This window comes from Tinamus guttatus, unplaced genomic scaffold (assembly GCF_059628265.1).
Source record: "Tinamus guttatus ecotype Peru unplaced genomic scaffold, ASM5962826v1 Tinamus_guttatus_pri_ptg000383l, whole genome shotgun sequence".
NCBI classification, from domain to species: domain Eukaryota; kingdom Metazoa; phylum Chordata; class Aves; order Tinamiformes; family Tinamidae; genus Tinamus; species Tinamus guttatus.
The window spans coordinates 6,440,511-6,457,229 of NW_028288917.1; the positions used below are offsets into that span (position 1 = coordinate 6,440,511).

Here is a 16,719-nt window from a genome sequence, read left to right on the forward strand (position 1 = left end):
AGCACTTACTGAATAACTGTTTTGCTGTAGGTAGGTAAAATAAAGAGATTTCCTTGATTTCCAGCATAGTTTTCTGCAAACTCTATCAGTTGCAGCACCTACACGAATGCAGGGGCTGCTTATGCCTCAGGGACTCACCACCTAGGGTGCTTACGTCAGGCCTTTAAGTCCTGGGCATTCAAGTTAGGGTTCTTATCCCAGGGTCTTACTACTCAAAGCAGTTCTGTCCATTCAGCAGCTACAGGAGATCTTAACATAAAGGTGGGAAGCTTGACCATTCACTCTTAGCAAACACTGTGGGATCTTGGTCTCCTTAACCTGCTTTACATGAACTCTCCACAGCCACTTTGCAATAATTTATCCTCTTTTACTTCTCCAATCTCGATAATGTGAAATAATAAAATCCCTTCAGAAAACTCTCTTACAGTCCCAGGCACCAGTTGCAGTGGTATCTATTGGTAAAAACTTTAGTTAACTGAAAAACTGAGGCAAAGAGAGGCTGTGGCATGTCACCAGTCATGTAATGGCTGGAAGCAAAGCCAGGTTATGTAGACTGAGTTTCCTGACTTGGTTCATTACGCTACCAAAACCAGCAAACGGGCTGGAGAAGGGAGATGTGACCCAATCTCAGCAGCTCTGGGGCACATCTCATTTGCTGAGAGCGTGAAGCAGCCCCTGGCAGCCCCATCTTCTGACCTGCCCGCACTCAACGCTGCCGCGGCTGCTGCAAACCACCAAGCAGCCCAAACCCAACGACAGCGCTTCACAAGACCACATCCCCCGGCAGATCCGCATGGAGTCAAAGGAGACTATCTAGCAGCAAATGATCCTGAAGGAAAGCAATCCTAAACATTCACATTTTGGCACAGCCCCACCGACCTTGGCGGCTGGGGTCAGAGGGCAGCAGGCCCGGCTCCCCAGGGGCTCCACACTGGCATTACAGCTTCTACCTCCCGGGTACCCTCTGGGGCTTTGCTGGGCACCCGTACTCCGCCTGTGAGGTGCTCGGTAGCCCTGCAAGGCAAATCCACCCCGCTCAGAAAAGCACTCACTTCACACTTGCACTTTTATGTGCAGGAGAAAGAGCCTCCCTGGGGCTCCCCTCCAGAAGAGACCAGAGCAACGTGAAACCTCTGCACCTTCCCAGCAAAACGTAAAGCCTGTTTCCTTGCTTCTTGTATTAAGGGTTTATAAACTACAAAAAAAGATGGGAAATTTGAGGTGCAAAGTCCCTCTCGGCCCACACCAGGTTTGTTTCCAGCATTCAGTCCTTCAGGCTGTTTGGCAGCCAGGGAGTCGTTTCTACAGCCAGGCAGCAGAACAGAACTGTTTAGTGACAACCAAAGTTTTCTGTAAGAAATCTGATACTGAATATCTGATTTGCTAAATTTCTCTAAATATTTGCAGCTGTCCCTCCACCAAGACAATTCCTGCCTGATCTTACACAGATTATGTACAAACCCACTATAGAATTCAGGCAGAGATCACCAAAGTGTTTTAATGATTAAACCATGTCAAACATTAACAACGTAGGTATATTCAGATGAGCCAAGGGTTTATTTCTAGCACATTTAGACAGCCTATTTTGAACACTGTAGCTGCTGTACTGAGCTATGTAAAGACTCTGCAAACCAGTACCTAGAAATGAAGACACACACACAAGCTTTGATAATGTAAACATAACAGACACTGTCTCCTTCAAAACAAGGAATGAAACCCCACAACGCTGGTAGAACTTATTAACTCCCTAAGAGATGTGCAAAAAAATTAAAAAGATTAAAAAAATAAACATGATAAAACTGGCTTTTATATAAATATCAAAAACAAATAGTTTATCTTGAGTGAGGATCAACAATGTCTTGCACAATTTAATTTCTCAGAGCTTAATGAATAAGATATCCATAAGCCAAACTCCACCAACGAGATACCATAATAACATACCAGCAACAGATACTGGTTTTGCAGCTGACTCCTCATATGTGCAAGGCAAGATTTTACAGTAAGGAGTAATTTTAACAAGCTCTCTAAACAAATCTTCAGATAACAAGCCAAAACATTATAGGTGATATACACAACTCACATTACAGAAACACACACTCACCTCCAGCACATTTCAGTAACATTTAAAAAACATCAGGTATAACTTAAGACTGTTTAATTTTGCTTTTTTGGGGGAAAGATGTTTTTGTGAGGCACATTTTAAAAATGAACATATGCTATACAAAGAACAGTACAGATACCAACTTAAATACAAACAATTCCATCAGAAAAGTATCTTTCTATCTCCACCTGTAAATTCAATTTTGGATATGTCACAGACTTACACAGTTGCTCCTAAAATGTGGATATGGCTATGGCAACAACACTCGAAACTCTGCCAGTTCCCATATTAAAAACCACTCTTCAATTAGTATGTAACAATTCTCAGAAATAAGAAAAGAAAGAGAAAAGAAAAGATGGGTCCACCCTGTATATACTCTGAACCTTAAGAGACAATACTTAAATCTTACTGGACTGTATAAGCGCCAATTAATTTTACATAAGTGACATAGTTCAAATAAAAAAATAAGATTTATTAAAAAGGTAAAATAACTTTTCCATCTGGTTTGTGACTGTTTAGCCAGTTAAAGCCAAATATACAAAACTAAATGTGCCATTTCCAATTTCACTGTATCACGTAGGAGATACCTAACATCATGTATCACATACAGAACAGTAAAATGATCAATGGATTCTTCTAAATGACTTTTTAATAAAAAGTCAATCAACCAAAAGTTGAAAGATACCATAATTTTTAAACCAGTAGTAAGCTTTGGGCCCTGCTTTTTATTTTTTTTAAGGCATGTGTGTTTATCTACTGAAACCAGCATCATACAAATTACCTCTACAATCACATGCATAATCTACAGTAAAAAAATGGAGTTTAGATTACAGTGTTTTCAAATTGTGAATCATAATTCAGCACCTATCATATTGACTAGTAAGGCAACAGCAGTGTCATATACTACAATACTCCCTTCCACAGTCTATAGCAGGGTCAGTGACAGCCCAGAATTATTATTAAACTTTTACCTACTTTTATATTCTGTATACAGTTTCTAGGGTGTTTGCACTGGTTAAGTCCTACATAAATCACACTATTCTAGGCAGGAATAGTTACAGTAGCCATTAGAGTATTAGTGCACAACTCTTATTGTGCTTACAATCAGATGATTTTGTTGTTGGGGGTATCAAAATGGTTTTTCAGTTTGGTCTTCAATCCTTCCTTTGTTTTCTTTGTTTCACATTGTTCTCAAGGGAAGAAAAGCTGTTTGTGTACCCGTTCACAGTGGCTGTAGAGCCATTCTGATACTCTTTCCTCCTGGAGGATGCCTTCTTGTTGTAAGTCTAGAATATACAGAAAGACACATGGTTTTGCTTAAATACTGTGCAGTGCTATTTTGCTAAATAACCACTTCCTCACAGTAATTTAAGAAACACAGAGGCAAACTTGCATCCACCATTTTTAAGGACCATGTGCTGATGGCAAAGTCTAACAAGCTTAACTTTTTTTGTATATGAGACTAGGTGTTTCATTCTTCATAATAAGGGAATTAGTTCACAGGAGAAGAAATAGGACTGGCAGCATAATGGTAGCACTGGAATTATTATGTTAACAGTAAATTAGGAGGAAGCAAGAATTTTTGTGAGCAGAATGCACTGTAAGAATATACTCGAAATGACAAGCGTGGAGGGAAGGAGGTTTAATGCACTACAGGTCACGGTATGAACACACACACACACACACACACACACATAGTGAGAAGCACGCAGGAATTAACCTTTGTCAAAGGCACTCAGCAGCCAGACAAGAATGTGTTTCCCAAAGTATTCGCGTGAAGAAAGAGGTTAAATGGTTAGAAGTTAGAGTAGAATTGATTAAGAATATTTAGAAAACAGCATTTGGAACATATGACCATGTTTAATTAGCCTGTTCATATGCAGTAAGTGTCACAAAACAGAAGATTAGAAAAGAAAGTCTACTACTTTCCCCTAAAACAGTATTACCAGCCCTGGAATACGTGGATCTTTCAGAAGATTTTTCAAATATTTCAACGTATCTTTCAAATACCTAACAGAATTGGTTGGCTTGTCTGGGTGGCTGCAAGTTGCTTTGATTTTTTTTTTTTTTTAAAGATTTCTGAAATACATCTTCTCACAAAGTCCGATTATGATCTACTCAGAACAACACACATTCAGTCTGGACCTGTTTAGACATGAAATACGCTTCTTAGAAGCACGTTTCAAAATGCTATTTTTCCCGTATGGAAATACAAAGAAATTTCTGTACACGTGAACCGAAACCATACTTTTGTATATTGAAAAATTGGGAGGTTTCCCTGGATAAATAACAACATTTCATCAAATATAAATTTATGCAAGTACAGAACTAAAAAAAAAATGTTACTGGAAGAAACAAAAGGGATACTGCAAGCACATCTTTCCATAAAGCAGCTATCTGATGAGATGTAATCAAGTAGAATGTTACCAAAAAAAAAAAAATAAATCAATGAATATTACTTTTACCTGGATGTAGAAATTTGTGAAGAGGATAATCAAAGAAATCATGTAAGAGATCTGGAAATACAGCCAGCCCTGAGGAAATGCACATGGCCAAACAACACCACAGCTGGTCTGGAAGATTGTCAGGACAAATTGAGTCTGGGGAAAGAGAAAAAGAAAAAAAAAAAAAAAAGATAAGATGGAACATACTAATGCAAGAAGGGAAAAGACTATTATTGTCCAAAACCTAATTAGTTATTTCCCAAACAATCAAAATACGTCCTATTGTGTGTGTTTGGACAAATTTATTTTCTCTGGAAGTCTTACTAATGATGTAGATGTGATTCAGCAGACATTCCGGTCATGATACTATGCTGTTTAAGCGTTTTTATTTGACTGATACTATTCTATTTTAGAGCATTAGCGTACTCTGTATGAAGAAGTATTCCTAAGTAGCATAAGGAGCAAGGACCACCTCCTCCCTGGCCTGTCAAGGTTTGCCCCCATCAGCCTAACCGAGTAGATTTGCATCTCACTACTGCAGTTGCCACAGAGAACTAGGTCTGCAGGCAGATGCTGTGATCCTCCCCCAGACATCTGAACTGCCCCACACATAGCTCCAGCAGAAGATTTTGAGGGAGGTAAAGGCTACGTATATGATGTGAGGGGCTGGGCAGCAATGCGGTTTGAAGGACCTTCTGCTTAGCTATCCTCAGTTACCCTGGTGAACACACATAGTTTGGTCTTTGGGCAAGTTTCATCCTGATAGGAATTACCAGATCAGAAAATGTTTATTTAAAAGTGGAAAACAGCTTTGTCCTGCTATTATGCTGCCGTGACAGCTCTGCACGAGGCCAGGCGGGAAGCGAGGAGGGCCGTGACAAGAGGCAGAGGAGCAACCTGCGCCCTGGGACACTCGTGCTTCACAGTGATCCTACAGCAAGGAGGAGAAACAGGTTCCTCCATCTATAAAACAGGGAAGGAAAAATGCCCGTGTACCTTTTTTTGTGGCATTTTCAGACACTATACCCACTGAAACACATTTCTCATGCAGTATTACTATAGCATGTGTCATACTGCTTAACTTCATTACTCTTTTCACCTCACAGCTTTCAGGCTTCATTACTGTACCCACAGGAAACAACACAAATGGATGCGTGGAGTCCAACACAGAATTACAAGTGAAAAAAATCTGCCTATTTAAAGTGCAGAAGGAGAACAGAAATATTGAACAGTTTTTAATAAACCATTTACAACTGCATACAAAAATGAGACAGTAAAGTCATTGTCCCCTAGGCCTGAAAGAAGGGCCTTGTTAGCCATGCACTGGGGCGCATTCAGTTTCTGTCATCTCAACATCAGCCTGAGGAACAAATGCTAAGTCTAAAATCAACTTGGAGGAAAGGCTTCTCCCTCCCTCCAGCTAGAGGGTCACAGAAAACCCAGCGCTGCAGCTCCTGAATAGGCCTGGCATAAAAACTGTGAGAACCTCAATTTTTAACCTGTTTTTTTTTTTTTTAACCTGTTCAGTACTAATTCATATCCACTTTCAGTCCCTAAGCCTCTATCATCCCCAAATCAGTACTCAATGCAGGTGCAAAGGCTGGATTTCTATGGTAGTTTAGACACTTACAGAAATAAGAGAGTATTTGTCCTTGTTCCCCCACCCTTTTGGCTTCCCCTTCCAGCTGCCAGACTTTGCAAAGACTTTGCAAACAGGAGATCCCAATGGGAATACAAGCACCAAAGACTCACCAGCTGCCCCTGAGTGATGTACTTCTTCCACCACAGGTACGGTCGCATGGCTGGAACTGCTGACAACCCGTAGTAAGAGTACATGAGGACGTGGATAAAGCTATTCAGCGTGGCACCAAAGTAAGCTAAAAGGGCAAAGCAGAAAGGAAGTATGTCTTAATAATAGCCGCTGTTATATGGAAACTATCAAAACAAACAATTTCTAAGTGAAACTATTTAAAATATGACTTCTCTGAGAACAAAGACTAAAAGACTCCCCTCAGTGTTTTTCTGTTAACACAACTAAGTGGCTGAGAGGCTTTGTAAGTGTGTACTTTATAGTATCCTCTTGTTCTTGTTTTATTTTCTGTTTGTTCTTTTCCCATATCTTCTGCTCAGCTTCTCAGGGGAACTGAGGAAGCTAAGTCCAAGGAGGTAGGTAAACATGCCCAGCAACCAACAGCTTTCACCAATGGAACTTTAGGCTTATTTCACTTCCACCTAGCCAGGGGCTTACTTTGTCATTTATAACCAAAAACGACAGGCACCTTCTGAAACTGCAAGTTAACCATTTTATTTTTCCCTGCCTACAACATATTTAGTCATTAAAGGAATTTAAATTCTAGCTAATAGGTACTATGCAGCTTCGTAATATGGCCAAGCAGAAAACAAAGTTTGGAAAGCAAAAGGGGGCAGGAGGGGGCGAGTACCACCAGTAATAAAAACAGAAGTATTTTCAAGACTACTGAAACCTAAGATAGTCCAAGGCCTTGCACCCTTGACCGTTCTATAAACACGGATTGGCTTCTCTAAACCAGACTGTGCTTCCAGATGCAGCCTTTCTGCAAGTTAAACATTACTGTTGTGCTGGCAACACAAAACAAATGCAAGTTCCTATTTTGCTTGGCTCAGAAAGCAGAGTCCTGAGCAATCTGGCTTTGGGGCCTGTGCTGCTGTTGCTTCCCACCCACTGCATTTGAGACAAGCTTCTCTCACTGGCTTCAGCACAGCCCGTATCTGCAGGCTGCACAACTGAACACAACTGTGCTAATGCAGCTGCCAGATAAAAGCAAGTGAACTTAAAAGAATCAAAGACAGAGATCACCAGAGGTTAGCAGCACTTAAGACAAGAAAAAAAGCAAAATCTTCCATTTAAGAAGTATTTAGTAGTGCTCTGGAGCAAGATTTTGATTGAAATCATTTGTTAGTGGGATAATAAGATTAATTTAAGAAAGCTAACATCACAAGTGAGCTTGAACATTCAAGGACGAGAGGCACTATTAGCCATCTCGCAGCTGAAAGAAGCTTCCGGCCCTGACTTGGAGAAATATATTGTTTTATTTTAGGGTTTTTAGCTATCACAAAAAATGTGAAAGCAAGGCTAACAGGTGAGTTCCTGCAGCTGATAAATAACAGCTGCCACTCCCGCTGATTTTTCAAACCAAACCTAGCATGACTTTTCAAAACCACTCCACAAGTTTGCTTAATACCTATAAGCTTTGGCTACAGCTCTACAAAGCAGCTAAGCATCAGACAGAACAAATCCCACAGCTAAAGGTACCAGAGGCGTTTGATTTGACTAAACAAAACCCAAACAAGGCCTTTGTTGCAAGCAGTCCCCATAGTGTCCCAGTACTTACAGTGACCGCAAGGCACCCAGTTCATAACAAACCACCAGATGTTCAGCATCGTCGCATGGTGATAGACATGCAGAACAGTGATCTGGTGATTATTTTTCCGCAGAATAAAAAAGAAGGTATCCATGAATTCAATCAATTTGGAGAAATAGTACCACCAGAGCACACGTATGATCTAAAGAAAGATAAACAAATCTTAAGAGCGTTGTACATACGTTTTGGGGGCTCTTAACACTTTTGCTATCTAGGTAATTGAAATCCAAACTCCTTGTCTTGCACTACACTGAGATTGAAGACTTTGTTGACATCTTCTCTAACACTTCAGACCGTTACTTGTCTCGTGTTTCTCCATGGGAGACTTGGGTACAAAGTTACAGCTACATATGAAAATGGAAGAGCGACAAGGAATGGTTTGTGAGGTTACTCCTGTGCATCTGGGGTGTTCTGGGATAAACAGGAGAGAATATTTAACCACAGTTGCTACTGCAGCACTGTCTGTGAGGAGGCATCTGAATAGCAACTAGAAAGCATCACCACACACCTCTCAAAGAGAAGGGGGTCACAGCAACAGGGGTCGGTTACAGACCAACTACCAAGACTGAATGCCCTTTTTACAGCTAGGAAGCACTTGCAAATTTACAGATTATCTATAGAAATTGTAAACACGTGAATATAATATGCATTAACTATTATGTTTCACTATACTTCTCCCGTTGTATAGTAAAGAAAAAAATCAGTACAGTTCGAACAAACCATATAATCAATACTGTTGTGTTCTCCACTTAGGCACAAGGAAACAGCTTGGAACATTAACTATAACTCATGATTACATTACCTTCATATCAGCTTCACCTCCACTGTGCGTATCTTGGCAGAAGAAATTGTAGCCTCCTTCCCATACTCCTGTCACCAGCTGACAAGATCAAAGAATAACATGTCATTTGATGAAAATACTGCACCTCGCAGCACATCCAAACCACAACTGAGGCTTTGCTGAGGCACCTGGTATTGAGGGAATCACAAATGTCTGAATGTGGAATTTCGGAGCTAGGAGCTCCTAGGAGCTAGGTTGAATTAAAGCTCCAAGTAGCAGCTGAATTGTAACAGCACACAGAGGATAAATTAACAGAAGTTCTTCCTGTGCTGAAAAAACAGGAGGTGCCATCTTATCTCAACTTCCCAACTGACAATATTGTGTGTGCATGTGTTCACACAGGCATATTCTAGACAAATTCTTAAGAAACATCTTTCCATTTTAGCTGATGATCTCTTTTCTGAAAAAAAATGGACAACCACAAAAAAGTAAATATATTTTTCCTCTAATTATTTTTTGGGGATTTTTTTTTAAACATATGACAATGATTCCTTCATTTTAATCATAGAACAAATCTTCAACTTTGCTATCCAAAACAGCCAGCAACTGATGTTTTACTATATTTTGATTCTTTAGGGTTTGTTTTTTCAGTAATTCACTGAGTGCATTACACATCTTGCAGGAGAAATGACTTCCTCTGCAGTACTTCCCTTTGCCTGCCTGACTTCCTGGCGTACCAAAACCCAGGAGATGCTGCAACGTGTGGGGGTGTTTACTCCAGTTTATTTAAAAGAATTTTAAAAGGAAAATAAATAAAGTAAAATGCAGGAGGTGAGGGACATTTGTAATTCTGTCTTCCAGCTTTCTGGAAGCCTTCCTTCTCTGCTTCTATTAAACTAACACCATGATATAAGAAATCATTTGTTGTTGTATGTAAAGATTTTTCCCCTTTGAAATGAAATAGCACTAGAAGAAAAGTATTAAATTAGCTAAATTAGCTTTTAAAATATCCACCTATCCTAGGTCATTATTTTTGATCTTCCCAGATTGAACTATTGCCCATATATATATATATATATATATATATATATATATATATATACACACACATACTAAAAAAATTCAGTTATTCCAGAACACACTGACCTGGAATTATCTTGTCAAATAGAGAGAAATCACGATTAGCAGGCCAGCCTTCCACATGGGTCATGAACCCAAGCAATTGCTCTGCTCAAGCAGCAGACTGCAGCCAGAAGACCTCTTACTGCCTCCATAAGGGAAGAGGGGCTACTGAAAACACCCCAGTTTAAAAGCAACACCATGCCAAAGCACCAGGCACCTGTCTGAAGCCGTTCTCACGGCCCAGAGCAGCTCCTGGGGTACCTGCTGGTCCATCAGACCAGTGCCCGGGGCTGCAACAGCATCGCTGAGAGCTCGCAGATGCTTTGATACTGTCCTCACAGTTCCAGGAAATGGTAAAAACGAAAGGATATTCACAGTGTTTATATTGTAATTATTCCAGATAGTGAGGCTCAGCTTCAGTCAGTAGCCTTGCGTTCCATAAATTTCTCCAGAGAAAAGACTACAGTGAAACCCAAATTGCCTTTACCATAAGGAATCCAGGTTCACCACCTAAAGCATAATGAAATTGAAGGCGTTTAGATAGATCCCACCTCTCTGAAGGGCAAAGGCATTGGTATGAACACAGCTAGCTTCAGCTAAACCTCAGTGCATATTTCCAGAAATGCATATTATATACTAGGATATATTATATCCTATATGCTAGAATTATATGCTGCATACTCTTACTGCCATGGTAGCTTAGATAACATAAGCAAAACAATGTTTGCTGGGAATTATAATATCTTTTATCATATAATACATATAAGTAGATAAAATAGATGGATTTGGAAAAAAAAAGAAAAGAAAACTAAGAACAAAACAAAGCAAACCCCAGACCTTAGTTAAAGGGCCTAATAGCCCACCAACCTTGCTCTTCTTTACTGTGAGGGTGACAGAGCCCTGGAACAGTCTGCCAAGAGAGGTTGTGGAGTCTCCTTCTCTGGAGATCTTCAAAACCGGCCTGGATGCCACCCTGTGCCACGTGCCCCAGGTGTCCTTGCTGGAGCAGGGGGTTGGACTAGATGATTTCTAGGGGTCCCTTCCAACCCCAACCATTCTGTGATTCTCTACAGCCCAAGCAGGTAACGCTCTTCTTCAGTTACCCAACTGCCCTGCGCCTCCATTCGCTGCAGGGGCCAGACCCGCATAGGTGCTGGAAGGCTCCAGAAAACGCCCCCAACTGGTGGAGCGGAGATGCCGTTCCCAAGCCGACTCGCTGTTCACTGAGCTGGGGGCACAGCCCCAGCGAGCCGGAGGAGACAAACACACACGTCTGCTTAAATCGCTGCGGCAGAGCGTAGGTTACTGCTCGTGCTGGCGGTGAGCTGCCTGCTGAGGGTTTCTAGCCCTCCCGACAGCCACGGCTGAGCAGCTCTCGTGGTGCCCAGGTGTCCGTGCTCCCCCAAGGCAGCCCGGCTGGACCTTCAGTGACGTGGCTTGCTGTTGGCATCAAGATGCACAACCAGAATTAATTTCTCTTGAGAAAAGGCTGACTGCAACCTTTTGCAGCAGCAGAGTATGTGATATTTATAATGACAAAAAATAAACAAACAAACCAACCACACAGATACTTCATAATCCAATTAAACTGGCACTCAAAGTCAATGTTTTTAAAAGATCATCTGGCTCCAGGGGAAACCCTACAGCTGGAAGTTGCTTTGGGGCTCTTACTTCCTTTCCCTGCATTGAAATTTTAATTTTTATAACACTTTTATTTTGTAATTCTGTTACTGAACTGTTTAGAAGAATGTGGCATGTACTTCCATCAGACCTGCTGCCCAAATGAAGCCAGCAGACTAACACCAGTCTGCACTAGCTGTGGGAGTGGTGTTATACGGAAGGATTTTGTGTTTCCACAATAAAAACCAAACCTGAGTCTCCCTGGGAACAGACTGATAAGGGATGCTGCAAACGTGCGATAAATTTCAAAGATTCAGAAGAGAACTTGGTTAGGGTGAAAAGAAGCAGAAGTTCACAGGTTCGTGCTTCCAAAAATAGATAATTTTATCTTTTTATTAGTATAATCACCTCTCGAGACATAAGGACTTCAGAACCTGCAGAGAAAGGAACAGGACAGGAAAGAGCGGTGTGATAAGGACGTTGCCATGCTTTCGCTGCCTGCCCAGACCTGACTGGTCTTGGTACCTCCTCGCAGCCAGACCTGTCCTCCCCAGGACAGAAGGCTCCTCTTCGGAGGCTACTTTCCCCACTGCACACGCAGCAACATTTTTTGTAGTAAAATTGGGTCTTTTCCTAAGCTAACGCTGTAGACGTCCAAATCAAACCCTACACGAGCATCGCTCTGTGTGCGTGCTCTACAAATGGCTATTTCCCCCTCTGTCTGAAGTAATCATCATTTCTAAAGGAATCATAGGTGCCACGCTGCTGACTCCTTGCTAACGTCTCCTGGACTCCTGAGTCTGCCCAGCCTTTGCAATCACCCAGGATGGGCACAGTCACCTCTCCTGAGCCCGTGTCACCACAACACTCAACTCATCCTGAATAATTTACAATAAGCATGTAAAAAACTCACTACCTAGAAATCCCAAGTGAGAGGTACAAGATTTTTTACTCATTTTAAAATTTGGTTATATTCCTCCCGAGTTCTTTCATCTATGATGCAAGTGCCAAAAAAAGCTTTGCGTGCACTGCTCTCTCCCAGTAACATCTAGCACAACATTCACTGCACCAGGAGACCAAATGGTATGGCTATGTGCTAGGTGAAATTATGCATATCTTATGATGAAAAAATACGTATTTTTCCAGGTTATTTCACACCAACATTCAGAGGTTAAGGCCAGAATGCCAAATGGGCCATCTTTCTCATCCCAGCTGGGAGGCTGCCTCCCTTTAATATCTTGCTTTAGGCATATGAATTTAAACTAAAGCTGGGATGCTGTGAATCATGGTCTGAACCACCACCACAGCTATAACCCAGCAAAAACTCCAAATCAGGATTTCAGGTATGTCATATGCAAGCTATTTAAACCAGGTTATTTTCAGGCAGGATACTGAAAGAGCTCGTATGAGCGATGCTTCATGACTTTCCACAAACTAGGACTGAGAAAGCTTAATCTAGCTGAAATACGAAGTGACAACAGGGAAGGGAACAGGGAGTTACATAAGCATTAAATTGCAATCCCCCTCTCCCATCCCTCTTCTTGAATGCTGGTCTACAGCATTTTTGTTTGAAAGATAGAACTTACAATGTGAAGTAGTCATAGTTAGTTAATCTTTCAAAACTAAATTTCAGTGATTGATGTGATCTGAGTGAAAATATCAGCTGCTTTGTATGCCCACGGGGTGATAGGGGCACTGCAGCTGACGAACACAGATAGAATCAGAATCATGATGGTCATCGATGATCGAGTTCAATCGTAAGCCCTTCGACACCCTGCCTGCTAAACCATGTCCCTAAGTGCCTCATCTACACGTTTCTTGAGCACTGCCAGGGACAGTGACTCCACCACTTTCCTGGGCAGCCTGTTCCAATGCTTCACCACTCTTTCCATGTAGAATTTTTTCCTGATGTCCAACCTGAACCTCCCCTGGTGCAACTTGAGCCCATTTGCTCTTGTCCTACTGGTAGTTATTCTGGAGAAGAGATCGACTCCCACCTCACTACAACCTCCTTTTAGGTAGTTGCAGAGAGCGATAAGGTCTCTCCTGAGTCTCCTCCAGACTAAATAACCCCGGCTCCCTCAGCCGCTCCTCATGAGGTCTGCGCTCCGGCCCTTCACCAGCTTCGTTGCCCTTCTGTGGACACACTCCAGCACCTCAATGTCGTTGTAGTGAGGGGCCCAAAATTGAACACAGTATTTGAGGTGTGGCCTCACCAGCGCTGAGTACAGGGGAACAATCACTTCCCTGGTCCTGCTGGCTACACTGTTCCTGATACAAGCCAGAAGGCCATTGGTCTTCTTGGCCACCTGGGCCACTGCTGGCTCATGCTCATCCAGATGTTGGAAAAGAAGATGGAAGAAGCCAACTTTTACCTTGGCACTCAGCCTTCGGCTTCCACCCTGAAACCATACATGGGCCTAGTGCCTTGTTGGTGAGGATCCCTGCATGTCGGTATTTGCTTGGGGTCTTGTTACCAAACATTATTTGCCCTCAAGTTTAGCACGTTATTGCTACCTAAGTCAGGATGCAGTAGAGCATGGTTATAATAGAGCATATCCCGTGGTCTTCCACCCCAATGTGGCCTACAGTGAAAAGTATCTCATGGGAACATTTTCTTGCAACTATCATGACTTTAATAATGCTGTACGTTTTTGTATTCCCATTTATAAAGGGAAAGCATATTTTCAACAATGCTAGAGAACACTTCCACTAGACAATGTTACATTAAATGCAACATACATTTTGGTATAGTGTTTCTCTATATAGAAAGCAGGAGCCTTAGCAGTCACTGTATTTTACTTGTCTTATTCTTTCACAATATAAAGGCTATACAGCTGGCTCCGAGTAGGAGGAGTTTTTCAGCATGCAATAAATAGCCCTTTCTTGGGAACCTATTCAACATAAGCAAGAAAAGCCTATATATACAAAGACCTTTCTAAGATCAACAGCTCAGATCTTCTCTATTGTTTAAATTTATCAGCATGTTTTGTAACAGGGCAGAATGTTAAAACGATTTCTATTTGGAAACTCTGAATACTATTCAATGTACTGAAGAAAAACAGATTGGCTACACTGAGAGTTTTATCCAAACTGAAAGAAATGTTTACACTTGAAAACTGCAGAAGGCAGAAGTTGCTCAGGAAGTTTACAGCAACACCACTCTGTGACAAATTGAACATATCGATATACAAATTCTGTATACATTTCCTCACACATACTCAGTTAGAGTATCCTGAGAGAACATGAGAAAAAATGAGCAAATTAAGAAATTGTTCTAAGTACTTACTGAAACAAAACTGCTTACCCTAAAGAATGAGGTACTTATTTTTTTTTATAATCCAATTCAATAACATAATTTTTGACTAGACATTCAGCTGTGTAGAGGAAATAAGTTAATCACATGCTATCTAAAAATTCACCTTGTAAAACATCACAGAGCCAACTTTCTATAAGGAAGAATTACAGCTTGCATGTAATTGCAACCAAATGCTAGAAAAGAGATTAGTAGTTTTAGTTCCTATTTATAATCTCATGATGACAATGAAACCTCTCCTTACAAAAAGGTCAAATGCTTTTGGTTAAAAGCAAGTCAGAATATTCTGTACATTTAAGTAACATACTTGATGACCACATTCTTATTGATACTGCCATAATTGTTCTTTTTCACTCTAATCAGAAACATACAATTCTGATTAAGAACAGCTAAGTCACTTTACAGGAAGTGGAAAAGTTTATAGTGCCTAAATCAACAGAAAATCCAGGTCAAAACTAAGGAAGTTACAAACATGTTTCAATGCTCGTATTTTTTTAACTTTCAAAAACAGATGAATCACAAACTGTGCTGATATAATTGTTTCAGCAAAAGTAGGAGGACACAAAAGAAGCTATTTCAAGGCTGGTGAAACAAATACTAAGAGCAAGTGTGTGATTAAACACATTTGAATAAATAAATTTTGCACTGAAAAACAAGATGTTTCCTACCAAGTACTTTATGCAATCAACCAAAGCCATCCAGTTAAGTTCATGCTCTAGACAGGGAGGAGCTACAGAAAGAATATAACGTTCAGGCTGAAAGATCACGACAGCTGCTCTTCCTTGCACTGAGCAAGACAGTTACATTTGAAACTTTGCCATCAAGCTCTGTATAGATGTTTAAGACATATAAGAATGGTATGAAATAAAACTTTGCATCAACTTTAATAACTATGGTTTTTCCCCTCTGAGAAGTGAACTTGAAAGAACACTGCAACATTTTGTAGAGGTTTTCCCAAGTTTAGGAGGACAACATACATACAATTTTTAACGTAAGACAAGGTAATTAAAACAGATACTGCAAATTAATCCCCCAAAAAACCCTTTCTCCTACCTCATAAAACATATATAGAGAAAGCAGTGTAAGTCCAAGGTTGTAGACCACTAGAATACCCCTGCATGAGAATGGTTGTTTATTCCGCATGTACTTTGGTCCTAGCCATACGATTAGTAAGTACAACACTGAGAAGATAAAGGTAGGTGAATAGTTCTCCAGAAGAAGCCATCCTTTTACTCTGGGGTCTGAAACAAAACAAACACACAAAAATGCAAACACTTAGATTTTGTAAGGGGAAGGACAACAGCAGATATTTTTATTAAATGCTGAATTGTTAATTGTGAACAACTTTCACAAGTAAGATTTTAGTTACACAACTGCTGAAGAAAATACAAATAATCCTCTTCCTACTGCAACGATATTCATAAATTATTACTACTATTTTGAAATACTCACTACCATTCACAGGCTTCCTCCATCAGGAATACCAAAAAATTTAAAGAAAAGCTTGAAAGTTTTGCCCTTCTCTGATTCTCTTGAATCAACTTTTCCCAAGAGCACATCTGCACCCTTTTTGCTTTTCCTTACTTCCTCACACAGTCAAATCTAAGAGGGAACTGCATAGTTTCATGGTCACTGGCAGATGTTAGCAACAATTATCTCCTAGTCTACCACATGTTAGTACTAACCCAACCTATGTACCTGCTACTCAGCAAATTTTGAATTCAAACTCCTTGCCCCAGCCACGAAACGCAAAGCAGTCAGCCCAGTGTGACTAACTAGCCCAGTTGCCATCATGTAAATTCCTCATAAAGAAACATGTAAACTACTCAGAATGAGAACATTTTAGGTGAACACTTGAGAAAAATATGCTCTGCTTTTCTGCAAAGCCACTGTGTTTAACAACAAATACACAGTGACAACAGAGTGGTTCACTC

General features: G+C 40.7%; 1 protein-coding gene across 1 annotated transcript in view; it reads right to left on the bottom strand.

Moving 5' to 3' along the window:
* Positions 1-3,075: 3,075 nt before the first annotated feature.
* ELOVL5 (ELOVL fatty acid elongase 5) overlaps positions 3,076-16,719 on the bottom strand; it is a 33,951-nt gene continuing 20,307 nt past the window's right edge. The window contains exons 3-8 of the mRNA XM_088530619.1: positions 15,839-16,026; positions 8,749-8,826; positions 7,917-8,088; positions 6,298-6,422; positions 4,567-4,701; positions 3,076-3,387 (exon numbers count right to left, since the gene is read on the bottom strand). Of these exons, the coding sequence (XP_088386745.1) occupies positions 3,256-3,387; positions 4,567-4,701; positions 6,298-6,422; positions 7,917-8,088; positions 8,749-8,826; positions 15,839-16,026 (830 nt within the window). The 3' untranslated portion in view covers positions 3,076-3,255. The remainder of the gene's footprint in view (positions 3,388-4,566; positions 4,702-6,297; positions 6,423-7,916; positions 8,089-8,748; positions 8,827-15,838; positions 16,027-16,719) is intronic.